This window comes from Somniosus microcephalus, chromosome 4 (genome assembly GCF_052327205.1).
Source record: "Somniosus microcephalus isolate GS21.2 chromosome 4, FLI_Smic_1.0, whole genome shotgun sequence".
NCBI classification, from domain to species: domain Eukaryota; kingdom Metazoa; phylum Chordata; class Chondrichthyes; order Squaliformes; family Somniosidae; genus Somniosus; species Somniosus microcephalus.
Window position 1 is genome coordinate 322,449,075 of NC_140990.1, and position 13,228 is coordinate 322,462,302.

At 53.4% G+C, this 13,228-nt stretch overlaps 1 protein-coding gene across 4 annotated transcripts in view; it reads left to right on the forward strand.

The window, feature by feature from the left end:
* sema5ba (sema domain, seven thrombospondin repeats (type 1 and type 1-like), transmembrane domain (TM) and short cytoplasmic domain, (semaphorin) 5Ba) overlaps positions 1–13,228 on the forward strand; it is a 423,201-nt gene that overhangs the window by 307,879 nt on the left and 102,094 nt on the right. For all 4 annotated transcript variants that reach the window (XM_085986838.1, XM_085986837.1, XM_085986839.1 and 1 more), the window contains one exon: positions 12,477–12,612. In XM_085986838.1, coding sequence (XP_085842964.1) covers positions 12,477–12,612 — 136 coding nt within the window. The remainder of the gene's footprint in view (positions 1–12,476; positions 12,613–13,228) is intronic.

Below are 13,228 nucleotides of genomic sequence, written 5' to 3' on the forward strand. Positions count from 1 at the left end.
CACTGCCATCCAAACACCAATCCGAGTGAACCAAATCATTAAACAATGCAAAGAAACCTACCTGGAACATTGGAACAAAATAACCAAAAGCCAAAGCAGATTAGAATGTTACCGGGCCCTAAAAAGAGAATATAAACTGGCAGACTATCTCTCGACCATCAGAGACACAAAACAGAGACAGACCCTCACCAGGTACAGACTAAGCGACCACCAACTAGCAATTGAAAAAGGAAGATACAAGAAATCCTGGCAGCCTAGAGAGAATAGAATATGTGATCAATGTCTGGCCAGCGAGGTTGAGACAGAGATGCATTTCCTCCTAAAATGCGAAAAATTCAACACAACAAGAAACATATTATTTGACAAGCTCAGCCAAACAACCCCAGATTTCAAAGAATTGGATGACCTGTCAAAATTAAGATTAGTTCTGGGAGAAGGAGACAGACCATACCTTGGTGCCAAATATGTAACAACATGTCACAACCTGAGGACTGTTTAAAATTAATACTGAATGTACCCAACGATGTTCAACGACTGTTTAAATTAATATTGTTTAAACTAATATTGTATGTACCCAACGAAGGTCAAAATTGTTTGACACCTACAGAATGTTGGAAAACTGTACTTTTTGTCATGTAAGCTTTGGCAATATGGTTCCCTGTAAACTTTCATGCCAATAAAGCATTTGAATTGAATTGAATTGAATTGACTGGGGAGAGAGAGAGAGAGCGAGAGACTGGGGAGAGAGAGAGAGAGAGAGAGACTGGGGAGAGAGAGAGAGAGAGACTGGGGAGAGAGAGAGAGAGAGATGAGAGAGAGAGAGAGACTGGGGAGAGAGAGAGAGAGAGATGAGAGAGAGAGAGAGACTGGGGAGAGAGAGAGAGAGAGAGACTGGGGGAGAGAGAGAGACTGGGGAGAGAGAGACTGGGGAGAGAGAGAGAGAGAGACTGGGGAGAGAGAGAGAGATGAGAGAGAGAGACTGGGGAGAGAGAGAGAGACTGGGGAGAGAGAGAGACTTGGGGAGAGAGAGAGAGAGACTGGGGGAGAGAGAGAGACTGGGGAGAGAGAGACTGGGGAGAGAGAGAGAGAGAGAGACTGGGGAGAGAGAGAGAGAGAGAGAGACTGGGGGGAGAGAGAGAGAGACTGGGGAGAGAGAGACTGGGGAGAGAGGGAGAGAGAGACTGGGGAGAGAGAGAGAGAGAGACTGGGGAGAGAGAGAGAGAGAGACTGGGGAGAGAGAGAGAGAGAGACTGGGGAGAGAGAGAGAGAGAGAGAGACTGGGGAGAGAGAGAGAGAGAGAGAGAGACTGGGGAGAGAGAGAGAGAGACTGGGAGAGAGAGAGAGAGAGAGAGAGAGACTGGGGAGAGAGAGAGAGAGAGACTGGGGGAGAGAGAGACTGGGGAGAGAGAGAGAGAGACTGGGGGAGAGAGAGACTGGGGAGAGAGAGAGAGTGCGAGACTGGGGGAGAGAGAGAGAGAAAGACTGGGTGGAGAGAGAGAGAGACTGGGGAGAGAGAGAGTGACTGGGGGGAGAGAGAGAGAGACGGGGAGAGAGAGAGAGAGAGAGACTGGGGGGAGAGAGAGACTGGGGGGAGAGAGAGACTGGGGGAGGGAGAGAGAGAGACTGGGGAGGGAGAGAGAGAGACTGGGGGAGGGAGAGAGAGAGAGACTGGGGGAGGGAGAGAGAGAGAGACTGGGGGAGGGAGAGAGAGAGAGACTGGGGGAGGGAGAGAGAGAGAGACTGGGGGAGGGAGAGAGAGAGACTGGGGGAGGGAGAGAGAGAGACTGGGGGAGGGAGAGAGAGAGACTGGGGGAGGGAGAGAGAGACTGGGGGAGAGAGAGAGAGACTGGGGGAGAGAGAGAGAGAGACTGGGGGAGGGAGAGAGAGAGACGGGGGAGGGAGAGAGAGAGACTGGGGGGGAGGGAGAGAGACTGGGGGGGAGGGAGAGAGACTGGGGGGGGAGAGAGAGAGACTGGGGAGGGAGAGAGAGAGAGAGAGACTGGGGGAGAGAGCGAGAGAGACTGGGGGAGGGAGAGAGAGAGACTGGGGGAGGGAGAGAGAGAGACTGGGGAGAGAGAGAGAGAGACTGGGGAGAGAGAGAGAGACTGGGGAGAGAGAGAGAGACTGGGGGAGAGAGAGAGAGAGACTGGGGAGAGAGAGAGAGAGAGAGAGAGAGACAGGGGGAGGAGAGAGAGAGAGAGACAGGGGGAGGGAGAGAGAGAGAGAGACTGGGGGAGAGAGAGAGAGAGACTGGGGGAGGGAGAGAGACTGGGGAGAGAGAGAGACTGGGGGAGGGAGAGAGACTGGGGGAGAGAGAGAGAGAGAGACTGGGGGAGGGAGAGAGAGAGACTGGGGGAGGGAGAGAGAGAGACTGGGGGAGGGAGAGAGAGAGACTGGGGGAGGGAGAGAGAGAGACTGGGGGAGGGAGAGAGAGAGACTGGGGGAGGGAGAGAGAGAGACTGGGGGAGAGAGAGAGAGACTGGGGGAGGGAGAGAGAGACTGGGGGAGGGAGAGAGAGAGAGACTGGGGGAGGGAGAGAGAGACTGGGGGAGGGAGAGAGAGACTGGGGAGAGAGAGAGACTGGGGGGGAGAGAGAGAGACTGGGGGAGAGAGAGAGAGAGACTGGGGGAGAGAGAGAGAGAGACTGGGGGAGAGAGAGAGAGAGACTGGGGGAGAGAGAGAGAGAGACTGGGGGAGGGAGAGAGAGAGACTGGGGGAGGGAGAGAGAGACTGGGGAGAGAGAGAGACTGGGGAGAGAGAGAGAGAGACGGGAGAGAGAGAGAGAGACGGGAGAGAGAGAGAGACTGGGGAGAGAGAGAGAGAGACTGGGGAGAGAGAGAGAGAGACTGGGGGAGGGAGAGAGAGAGACTGGGGAGAGAGAGAGAGACTGGGGAGAGAGAGAGAGAGACTGGGGAGAGAGAGAGAGAGACTGGGGGAGGGAGAGAGAGAGACTGGGGAGAGAGAGAGAGACTGGGGAGAGAGAGAGAGAGACTGGGGAGAGAGAGATAGAGACATGGGGATGGTGAGACTGCTGCTGAGAGAGAGACTGGGGAGAGAAAGAGAGTGGCTCAGAGGGGAGAGAGAGAGATAGGAGATCGGAGCAGGAGAGAGGAAAGGGACACGGAGCGGGAGTGAGGGAGGATCGGAGGGGGGAGAGAGGAAAGGGACACGGAGCGGGAGTGAGGGAGGATCGGAGCGGGGGAGAGAGAGAGGATCGGAGCGGGGGAGAGAGAGAGGATCGGAGGAGGGGGAGAGAGGATCGGAGGAGGGGGAGAGAAGATCGGAGGGAGGAGAGAGGATCAGAGGGGAGAGAGAGGGAGGATCGGAGGGGGAGAGAGAGGGAGAATCGGAGCGGGGGAGAGAGAGGATCGGAGGGGGAGAGAATCGGAGAGGGAAGAGAGAGAGGATCGGAGGTAGAGAGAATCAGAGAGGGAAGAGAGAGAGGATCGGAGGAGGGGGAGAGAGTGAGGATCGGAGGGAGGAGAGAGGATCGGAGGAGGGGGAGAGAGGATCGGAGGGAGGAGAGAGGATCAGAGGGGAGAGAGAGGGACGATCGGAGGGAAGAGAGAGGGAGGATCGGAGGGGGGAGAGAGATGATCGGAGGGGGAGAGAGAGGATCGGAGGGGAGAGAGAGAGGATCGGAGGGGAGAGAGAGAGAGGATCGGAGGGGGGAGAGAGAGAGGATCGGAGGGGGGAGAGAGAGAGGATCGGAGGGGGGAGAGAGAGAGGATCGGAGGGGGGAGAGAGGATCGGAGGGGAGAGAGAGAGAGGATCGGAGGGGGGAGAGAGGATCGGAGGGGGGAGAGAGAGAGGATCGGAGGGGGGAGAGAGAGAGGATCGGAGGGGGGAGAGAGAGGATCGGAGGGGGGAGAGAGAGAGGATCGGAGGGGAGAGAGAGAGGATCGGAGTTGGGGGAGAGAGAGGATCGGAGGAGAGAGAGGGAGGATCGGAGGAGAGAGAGAGAGGATCGGAGGGGGGAGAGAGAGGATCGGAGGGGGGAGAGAGAGGATCGGAGGGGGGAGAGAGAGGATCGGAGGGGGGAGAGAGAGGATCGGAGGGGGGAGTGAGAGGATCAGAGGGGGAGAGAGAGTATCGGAGGGGGAGAGAGAGAGGATCGGAGGGGGGAGAGAGAGAGGATCGGAGGGGGGAGAGAGAGAGGATCGGAGGGGGAGAGAGAGGATCGGAGGGGGAGAGAGAGAGGATCGGAGGGGGAGAGAGAGAGGATCGGAGGGGGGAGAGAGAGAGGATCGGAGGGGGAGAGAGAGGATCGGAGGGGGAGAGAGAGAGGATCGGAGGGGGGAGAGAGAGAGGATCGGAGGGCGGAGAGAGAGAGGATCGGAGGGCGGAGAGAGAGAGGATCGGAGGGGGGAGAGAGAGAGGATCGGAGGGGGGAGAGAGAAGATCGGAGGGCGGAGAGAGAGAGGATCGGAGGGGGGAGAGAGAGGATCGGAGAGGGAGAGAGAGGATCGGCGGGGGAGAGAGAGGATCGGAGAGGGAGAGAGAGAGGATCGGAGGGGGGAGAGAGAGGATCGGAGGGGGGAGAGAGAGAGGATCGGAGGGGGGAGAGAGAGAGGATCGGAGGGGGGAGAGAGAGAGGATCGGAGGGGGGAGAGAGAGAGGATCGGAGGGGGGAGAGAGAGAGGATCGGAGGGGGGAGAGAGAGAGGATCGGAGGGGGGAGAGAGAGAGGATCGGAGGGGGGAGAGAGAGAGAGGATCGGAGGGCGGAGAGAGAGAGGATCGGAGGGCGGAGAGAGAGAGGATCGGAGGGGGGAGAGAGAGAGGATCGGAGGGGGGAGAGAGAAGATCGGAGGGCGGAGAGAGAGAGGATCGGAGGGCGGAGAGAGAGGATCGGAGGGGGGAGAGAGAGGATCGGAGAGGGAGAGAGAGGATCGGCGGGGGGAGAGAGAGGATCGGAGAGGGAGAGAGAGAGGATCGGAGGGGGGAGAGAGAGGATCGGAGGGGGGAGAGAGAGAGGATCGGAGGGGAGAGAGAGAGGATCGGAGGGGGGAGAGAGAGGATCGGAGAGGGAGAGGGGATCGGAGGGGGGAGAGAGAGGGGATCGGAGGGGGGAGAGAGAGAGGATCGGAGGGGGGAGAGAGAGAGGATCGGAGGGGGGAGAGAGAGGATCGGAGGGGGGAGAGAGAGAGGATCGGAGGGGGGAGAGAGAGAGGATCGGAGGGGGGAGAGAGAGAGGATCGGAGGGGGGAGAGAGAGAGGATCGGAGGGGGGAGAGAGAGAGGATCGGAGGGGGGAGAGAGAGAGGATCGGAGGGGGGAGAGAGAGAGGATCGGAGGGGGGAGAGAGAGAGGATCGGAGGGGGGAGAGAGAGAGGATCGGAGGGGGGAGGGAGAGAGGATCGGAGGGGGGAGAGAGAGAGGATCGGAGGGGGGAGAGAGAGAGGATCGGAGGGGGGAGAGAGAGAGGATCGGAGGGGGGAGAGAGAGAGGATCGGAGGGGGGAGAGAGAGAGGATCGGAGGGGGGAGAGAGAGAGGATCGGAGGGGGGAGAGAGAGGATCGGAGGGGGGAGAGAGAGGATCGGAGGGGGGAGAGAGAGAGGATCGGAGGGCGGAGAGAGAGAGGATCGGAGGGCGGAGAGAGAGAGAGGATCGGAGGGGAGAGAGAGAGAGGATCGGAGGGGAGAGGGAGAGAGGATCGGAGGGGAGAGAGAAAGTGGATCGGAGGGCGGAGAGAGAGAGGATCGGAGGGCGGAGAGAGAGGATCGGAGGGCGGAGAGAGAGAGGATCGGAGGGCGGAGGGTTTGTTATCCTTTACCATGGTCAGGTACTCAGCCATGTTGTATTGTCTGTTTAGGGCCAAGTAGCAATTGAGTTTGCTTTGGGTTTTTGTTGTTTCTGCCCAATATGACAGGTATTTTTCCTTTTGTTTAGTGACAATTGTGTTGGGTCGAATTCTCTGTGCTACGATGTCACTGTCCTGGGGCTGGTTATTGTTAGTAGTGTTAGTGGTTGCTTCACTGAGTCCCAGGACTAGTTGACTGAGGGAGTTATTCTTTATGGTCCTCTCTTGGCATTTCAAGGCTTCGTAGTGATAGCAGTGGGGGTTGCTCATTTTTAGGTGTTTCCAAAATTTGGTGGCTCTTTTTTGGATAGTAATTATTAGTGGAAATTGGCCTAGTTCTGCCCTGCATGCATTGTTTACGGTTTTCCTTTGAGTCCGGAGGATACTTTTACAGAATTCTGCATGTAGGATCTCAATTGGGTGTTTGTCCCATTTTGCAAATTCTTGTTGTGTTAGCGGTCCCCACACTTCACTGCCATAGAGTGCAATTGGTTCAATTACTGATTTGAAAATGTTGAGCCAAATGCTAATTAGGATTTCTATTTGGATTGATCTTTTAATGGCGTAGAAAGCCCTTCTTGCTTTCTCTTTCAGTTCATTCACAGCCGATCCTCTGGCTGAGTACCTGACCATGGTAAAGGATAACAAACTGAGAAAAACCTTGACAAGGTACAGACTTAGCGAACATAGCCTAGCGATCGAAAAAGGCAGACACAGGCAGACCAGGCTGCCAAGAGAGGACAGGATATGCTCTCACTGCAGTCAGGGAGTAGTGGAGACAGAGATGCACTTCCTCACAGCCTGTGGAAAATATCAGGGCATCAGGGAGAATTTCTACCAAAAATTCTCACAAATATGCGCTGAATTCAGAAATTTGAATGACGAACTAAAACTCCCATACCTACTGGGAGAGGAGAGAAGCTGTGCAGCACTGGCGGCACACTATGTTACAGCTTGCCATGAACAGAGGGACAACCAGTAAACCTAAGAAAAGAGTATATATAAATAATGCGAATGTATATTTATACACTCAGGGATATACCTGTTTATACACTGTATGAATAGAACTGCGTTTATGTGTTCAACCATAAATGTATTTTGATGCTTTGGCAACATAAGATGTATCTTATCATGCCAATAAAGCGATTTGAATTGAATTGAATTGAATTGAGAGAGAGGATCGGAGGGGAGAGAGAGAGTGGATCGGAGGGCGGAGAGAGAGCATCGGAGGGGGAGAGAGAGAGGATCGGAGGGCGGAGAGAGAGTGGATCGGAGGGGAGAGAGAGAGGATCGGAGGGGAGAGAGAGAGAGGATCGGAGGGGGGAGAGCGAGAGGATCGGAGGGGGGAGAGAGAGAGGATCAGAGGGGGGAGAGAGGATCAGAGGGGAGAGAGAGAGAGGATCGGAGGGGAGAGAGAGAGGTTCGGAGGGGGGAGAGAGAGTGGATCGGGGGGGAGAGAGAGAGGATCGGAGGGGGAGAGAGAGAGGATCGGAGGGGGGAGAGAGAGAGGATCGGAGGGGGGAGAGAGAGAGGATCGGAGGGGGGAGAGAGAGAGGATCGGAGGGGGGAGAGAGAGAAGATCGGAGGGGGGAGAGAGAGGATCGGAGGGGGAGAGAGAGGATCGGAGGGGGAGAGAGAGGATCGGAGGGGGGAGAGAGAGAGGTTCGGAGGGCGGAGAGAGAGTGGATCGGAGCAGGGAAAGTGAGAGGATCGGAGCAGGGAGAGGAGGTCAGGAACTCGGACGAGGGGAATATCATGAACCACTGTCACTATTCACTTCATACCCAATAAACCAGGAAGAAAGAGGAATGTTTATTTCGGTTAAATCATAGCTTTTGTTTTTGTTTTTAATTCGTTGACACAAATTGTGTTTGTGTTTTTCTGCACTTGTGAATAAGTGCTGCATTTCTGACATGTTACATGGGGGCTGTGCTTGTTGAAGAAGACAACGTTTATTCATGGAAGTGATTGAAGTTGAAAATACGGATACCCATTTTTGTTCAGTTCTTTTTAATACCGCGAACTGAAGAACTGCAGCACTTTACATTTGTTGGTTGTCTGGTTGCATTGTGATTAATATTCTAATTACTTTTGTAGACGTACAGCATGTCAGCGCCGTAGGAAAGCCGCTGCTCCTGCTGCTTGTGCAGCCGTTGCTATAGTGACCTGAGGGATGGGCTAATAACGTTGAAAACTTTAACATTAATACAATTGCATGAATAGATAGGCCTCTTTCAGCTCACCTTGGGCTTTTGGATTGTTTGTCGATGCGTAACTGAGTGACGTTTCTGAAGTGTTAATGCATTATTATGCAGTTCTTTTATATCCCACTCATTTCTGTCAAGTAATTTTTTTTTTAAATAAGAGTTTGTCCGTGGCGAACTAAAAGCTTTTAATTAATTCTACCGTAAAGAAACTTGCAGAATGAATGACAAACGAATTTCAGGATGGGTAGGTGTGAGGTGGTGCATTTCGGCAGGAGGAATAAGGAGGCGACCCACTCCTTGGAAAATAAGAGTCTAAATGGGGTAAAGGTGCCAAGGGACCCAGGAGTATAGATTCACAAATCATTAAAAGTAGCAACGCAGGTTAAAAAAGCCATAAAAGGGCAAGTAAAGCGCTGGGGCTCATTTCTAGAGGAATAGAATTCAAAAGCCGAGAAGTTCTGTTAAACTGGTATCGATGTCTGATTGTCTCATGGTTTGAGACGGCAGAGTGGCAGTATGGCATTACTGTATAAATGCTTTTAAGTGGTGGTGTCAAATTTGCCCACAGATGAAAAGGTCGCGCTCAAAGGAGTTCGCGGCCCGCTCGGTACAAAAATAAATTAGAGGGAGCATTGCTTTCTCCCTCTCTTTCCTCCTTTAAGACGCTCCTTAAAACCTACCTCTTTGACCAAGCTTAATTTCCCCTTATGTGGCTCGCTGTCAAATTTTGCTTGATAATCGCTCCTGTGAAGCACCTTGGAACGTTTTACTACGTTAAAGGTGCTATATAAATGCAAGTTGTTGTTGTTACCCATACCACCGAGGGCCCATCTCTGGTCCCTAGGCAGCGGGTAAATCTAGTGTCCGCCCACCATTAGGGAGGAGGAGGTTCCCCAGGCCTCACTGCATCCTCCTCCACAATTCCCATCGCATGCTCCCTTGACCATGCTACTCCACTCCCTTGACCTGGGAACACCCCCCACCCCCCCCCCCGACCTTCCTCACTCGACCAGGTACAGCCCCGCTTGCACTCGGCTGGAGGCACCTATCTCGGCATTCCTCTCTCCAGCAATAGGCCGACACAGCCTGGGGTTAGTGGGAACTTCCGGCCCAGCGAGTCCCTTCCTCTGGGGCCACCCTCGACGTCATTGGCCTCGTAAGGGGACAGGGGGAATGGTTTGGACTGGGAAAATTCGGATGTGGCCGTTTCGTCCTGCTGATCCCATGAGGAAATTCAACCAAGGGGTGCATCACAGCTGAAGAGCCCCGAGGCTAATTGTAGCCCCCACCCCCCACAAAATGCTGCCTCAACTGAGCGTAATCGGCAACTGAACCTGGGAAATTGTGGTCTGTAGGGCCTACTGCTACACTAGGTAACTGTCTTAAGAACATAAGAAATAGAGGCAGGAGTAGGCCAGCTGGTCCCTCGAGCCATTTAGTTAGATCATGGCTGATCTTCTACATCAACTTTCCTAGTTTCCTGCCCTGTCCTCACATCCCTTGATTCCCTAGTGTCCAAAAATCTATCCATCTCCGTCTTCAGTATACTTTTTAAAAATTCATTCACGGGATGTGGGCGTCGCTGGCAAGGCCAGCATTTATTGCCCATCCCTAGTTGCCCCCGAGAAGGTGGTGCTGAGCCGCCTTCCTGAACCGCTGCAGTCCGTGTGGTGAAGGTGCTCCCACAGTGCTGTTAGGGAGGGAGTTCCAGGATTTTGACCCAGCGACGATGAAGGATCGGCGATATATTTCCAAGTCGGGTTGGTGTGTGACTTGGAGGGGAACTTGGAGGCGGTGGTGTTCCTATATACGCGACGGCTGACCATCCACATCCCTCTGGGGTAGAGAATTCCAAAGATTATAGCCATTAGGCCACTGGAGAAGCTGCAAGTGACTATTTTAACTGAGTGACTGCTGCCAACGAACCGGAAGCCGCGCAGAAGCGTACTGTGCACTCCAACAACCGGAAGCGCGATGTTTCTGATTTTTTTTTTTAAATAAACGATCACGCTAACGAGCCCGATCCCTCCCCGTCTTTAAAAAAAAAAAATTTTTAGCGAACCCGCTCCTGTGACGAGCCGGCAGCGAGCATGCGCAGCAGACCGCATCCGGTTGGTTGGCAGTAGCCGCGTCTGCTCCGTCGCCTCTTGATTGGCTGCACCGCAGCACGTTGCAGTACAGTTCAGAGATAAACAAATAGTGGGTAGCTTTCAAAATAAATTTAAAAATGTCCGCCGGGGCGAGATATGTGGTGGACGCAATGGGCAGGATTTTCATTGGGCCGTGGAGGCGGGATTGGAGGCGTGTGGGGGGGTTAAAATCTCGAAATCGGGGGGCACGAACCCATCCCGCCCCCAACCCGCCTCCATGCCCATTTCCCAGGAGGCGGATACCCGACCCGCACTGGGACCCGCCTCCCCGAGGCGGGAAGGGGATTAGTGCCAATTAACTGCCTGTTATCAGGTAGTTAAGAGGCAGTTTTTAGCCTAATCCCTATTTTTATTCCTGATGTGTGGGATTCCCGATGGCTTCAAACCACGCCAAGTTAGCGAGGCGGGCTGAAGGGCTTGGAGGGTGCGCATGAGTGCAGAGGTAAGTGTGTTTGGTGTGTGTAAAGTGTTTTAATAAGTTTTACTTACCTTTACAGCCTTCCTTCCTTCAGGCCTCAGGAGTCCCTCATCTCATCGGCACAGAAAGCAGAATGGCCGCGAGCTGTCAAAAGTTGCAGCATTCAGCTTTCTGTTCTGGAGAGATCTCTAAATCAGCCTGAGAGGAAGGAATTAACTTCGTGTACAGAGTGTCAGTGTTTGACAGCTTCAAAGCTTTTGACAGATGAAATGTCAATTTGTGACGTCACCTGTTGCCGGGTGGCCCTTAATTGGCCTGCTGAGCCCGCTGGGTGGGCTCAACAAGGTCAATCAGGGGAAAATCGAGTGGGTTGGCCACAACTCGATGGAGGCGGGACTACAACCCCAAAAGTTGTAGTCCCGCCTCCTACACGCCTCCAGTATCAAAATCCAGCCCAGTGTCTTTGGTCGCAGGGCTGAGCCTGGCTGTGACTGACCCAGTGAATTCCTGAACTCAGATGTAGGGTGGCACAGAGGGGAAGCCATGTGCTTCCCAAGAGGGAGGGAGGGTCTGGGAGTAGGGTAGCCACTTGCCAACCCTCCGGGATTGCCCTGGAGTCTCCAGGAATGAAAGACTAATCTTCAGGACACTACCCGGGAGAAACCTCAACGGGGCATTAAAAAAAATGGTTTTTGTTTTCATTTTCTTTGAACGTTTTTGTTCATTAGTTACAAAAATATTGGGGTCGGGTAAAAAAAGGGCTGTTTGACAGTCAAGAATCACAGGTTAGGCCTCAGCTGGAGTATTGTGGACAATTCTGGGCACCGCACACCAGGAAAGATGTAAAGGCCTCAGAAAGGGTGCAGAGGAGGTTCACCAGGATGTTCCCAGGGATGAGGGAACTTCAGTTATGAGGAGAGGTTGGAAACGTTAGGCCTCTTCTCCTTGGAGCAGAGAAGGTTAAGAGGTGACCTAATAGAGGTTTTCAAGATGAGGAGGAGTTTTAAATAGAGGAGAGAGAGAAAAACTATTCCCCCTGGTGACTGGGTCAATAACCAGAGGTCATAGATTCAACAGATCTAGCGGGGAGATGAGGAGAAATGCTTTTCACTCAGAGAGTTGTCGGGATCTGGACCGCTCGACCCGAAAAGGTGGTGGAAGCTGATTCCATAAATAATATTAAACGGGAGCTGGACGGGTTCTCGAGGATGAGCAACTTACAGGGTTATGGACATAAAGCGGCGATGTGGGACCAACCACAACTGCTCTTTCAAAGAGCCGGCACAGGCCCGACGGGCCGAATGGCCTCCTTCTGTGCTTTAAGTTGCTGTGCATCTATGAATCCCATCGCCTAATGAGGAGTCTGTTGGCTTTCCAGTTGGTGCAGGAAGGCAGTGCCCTGTGAGGACGGATGTATCGGGCGACCAATGGCGGGAATGTGGGGGCAGAAGGCCATGGAGGCCAATCCTCCAGAAATGTGTCCAACCAGACTCGGCAGTTCTATTCGAATTGGATGAATAGTCGAAGGGGAAAAATTTGCGGGGCTGTGGGGGAAAGGGCAGAGGAGTGGGACTAATCGGATAGCTCTGTCAAAGAGCCGGCAGAGACACGATGGGCCGAATGGCCTCCTTCTGTGCTGTATCATTCTATGATTCTATCTGGGAGTCAACCCAGGCCTGTACAACGCACCTCTTCAAGGCTGGCAAAGGTGACCTTGGCGGTAGCCTGGGAGCGAGTGAAATGGCTGCCCTCTCAAATGGGGCGGTGTGGTGCGGGGGGGGGGGGCTGGGAGGTAGACCATGAGAGGGAAACGGAGAACAAAGTGGAATAAACGTTAGGGTGATGTAGGTGCTGTGTTGATGCACACACTCGATATTCACCTCTCTGTTCTTCTCAACAGGAATAGCATCGCAGCCTCTGCGGTCTGTGCCTACAACCTCAGCGCCATCACTCAGACCTTCAACGGACCCTTCCGCTACCAGGAGAACCCTCGGTCAGCATGGCTGCCTGCCTCAAACCCCATTCCCAACTTTCAGGTACGTGGAAAAAGCAGCTCAGCCCTCCCAGCGACCCGACTCTCCCATTATAGGGTCCAGCCGCACTTTGTATGGCCCCCGAGTTCTTTTTTGACTCCTGGGAGATTATTCCAAACATTTATCTCCTATTAAGTAAATATCTTTGTAAATGTATGTCTTCTGGGCCAACTTTCACTACCACCAGAAGTTGTTGAGGCAAATAGCATCGATGCCTTTAAGGGGAAGCTAGATAAGAATTACTTGGAATATACAAGATAGAATCAGGCCATTCGTTTTACTAGTCTGTGCTGGTGTTTAAACTCCACACGAGTCTCCTCCCATTCCAACTATCTCATCTCAGCCTTTCAGCATATCTTTCTATTCCCTTTTCTCTCATGTACTCGTCTAAAGAATAGAAGGATATGCTGATGGGGTGAGATGAAGAGGGGTGGGAGGAGGCTCGTGTGGAGCACAAACACCGACACGGACCAGTTGGGCCGAATGGCCTGTTTCTGTGCTGTAAATTCCATGTAATATTCTTTGTTTGCCTTATCTACACCAGCTAATATTTTATACACCTTGGTGAGATCATCCCCTCAATTGCCTTCTTTCCAGACTGTAGAGTGTGACCTTCTCT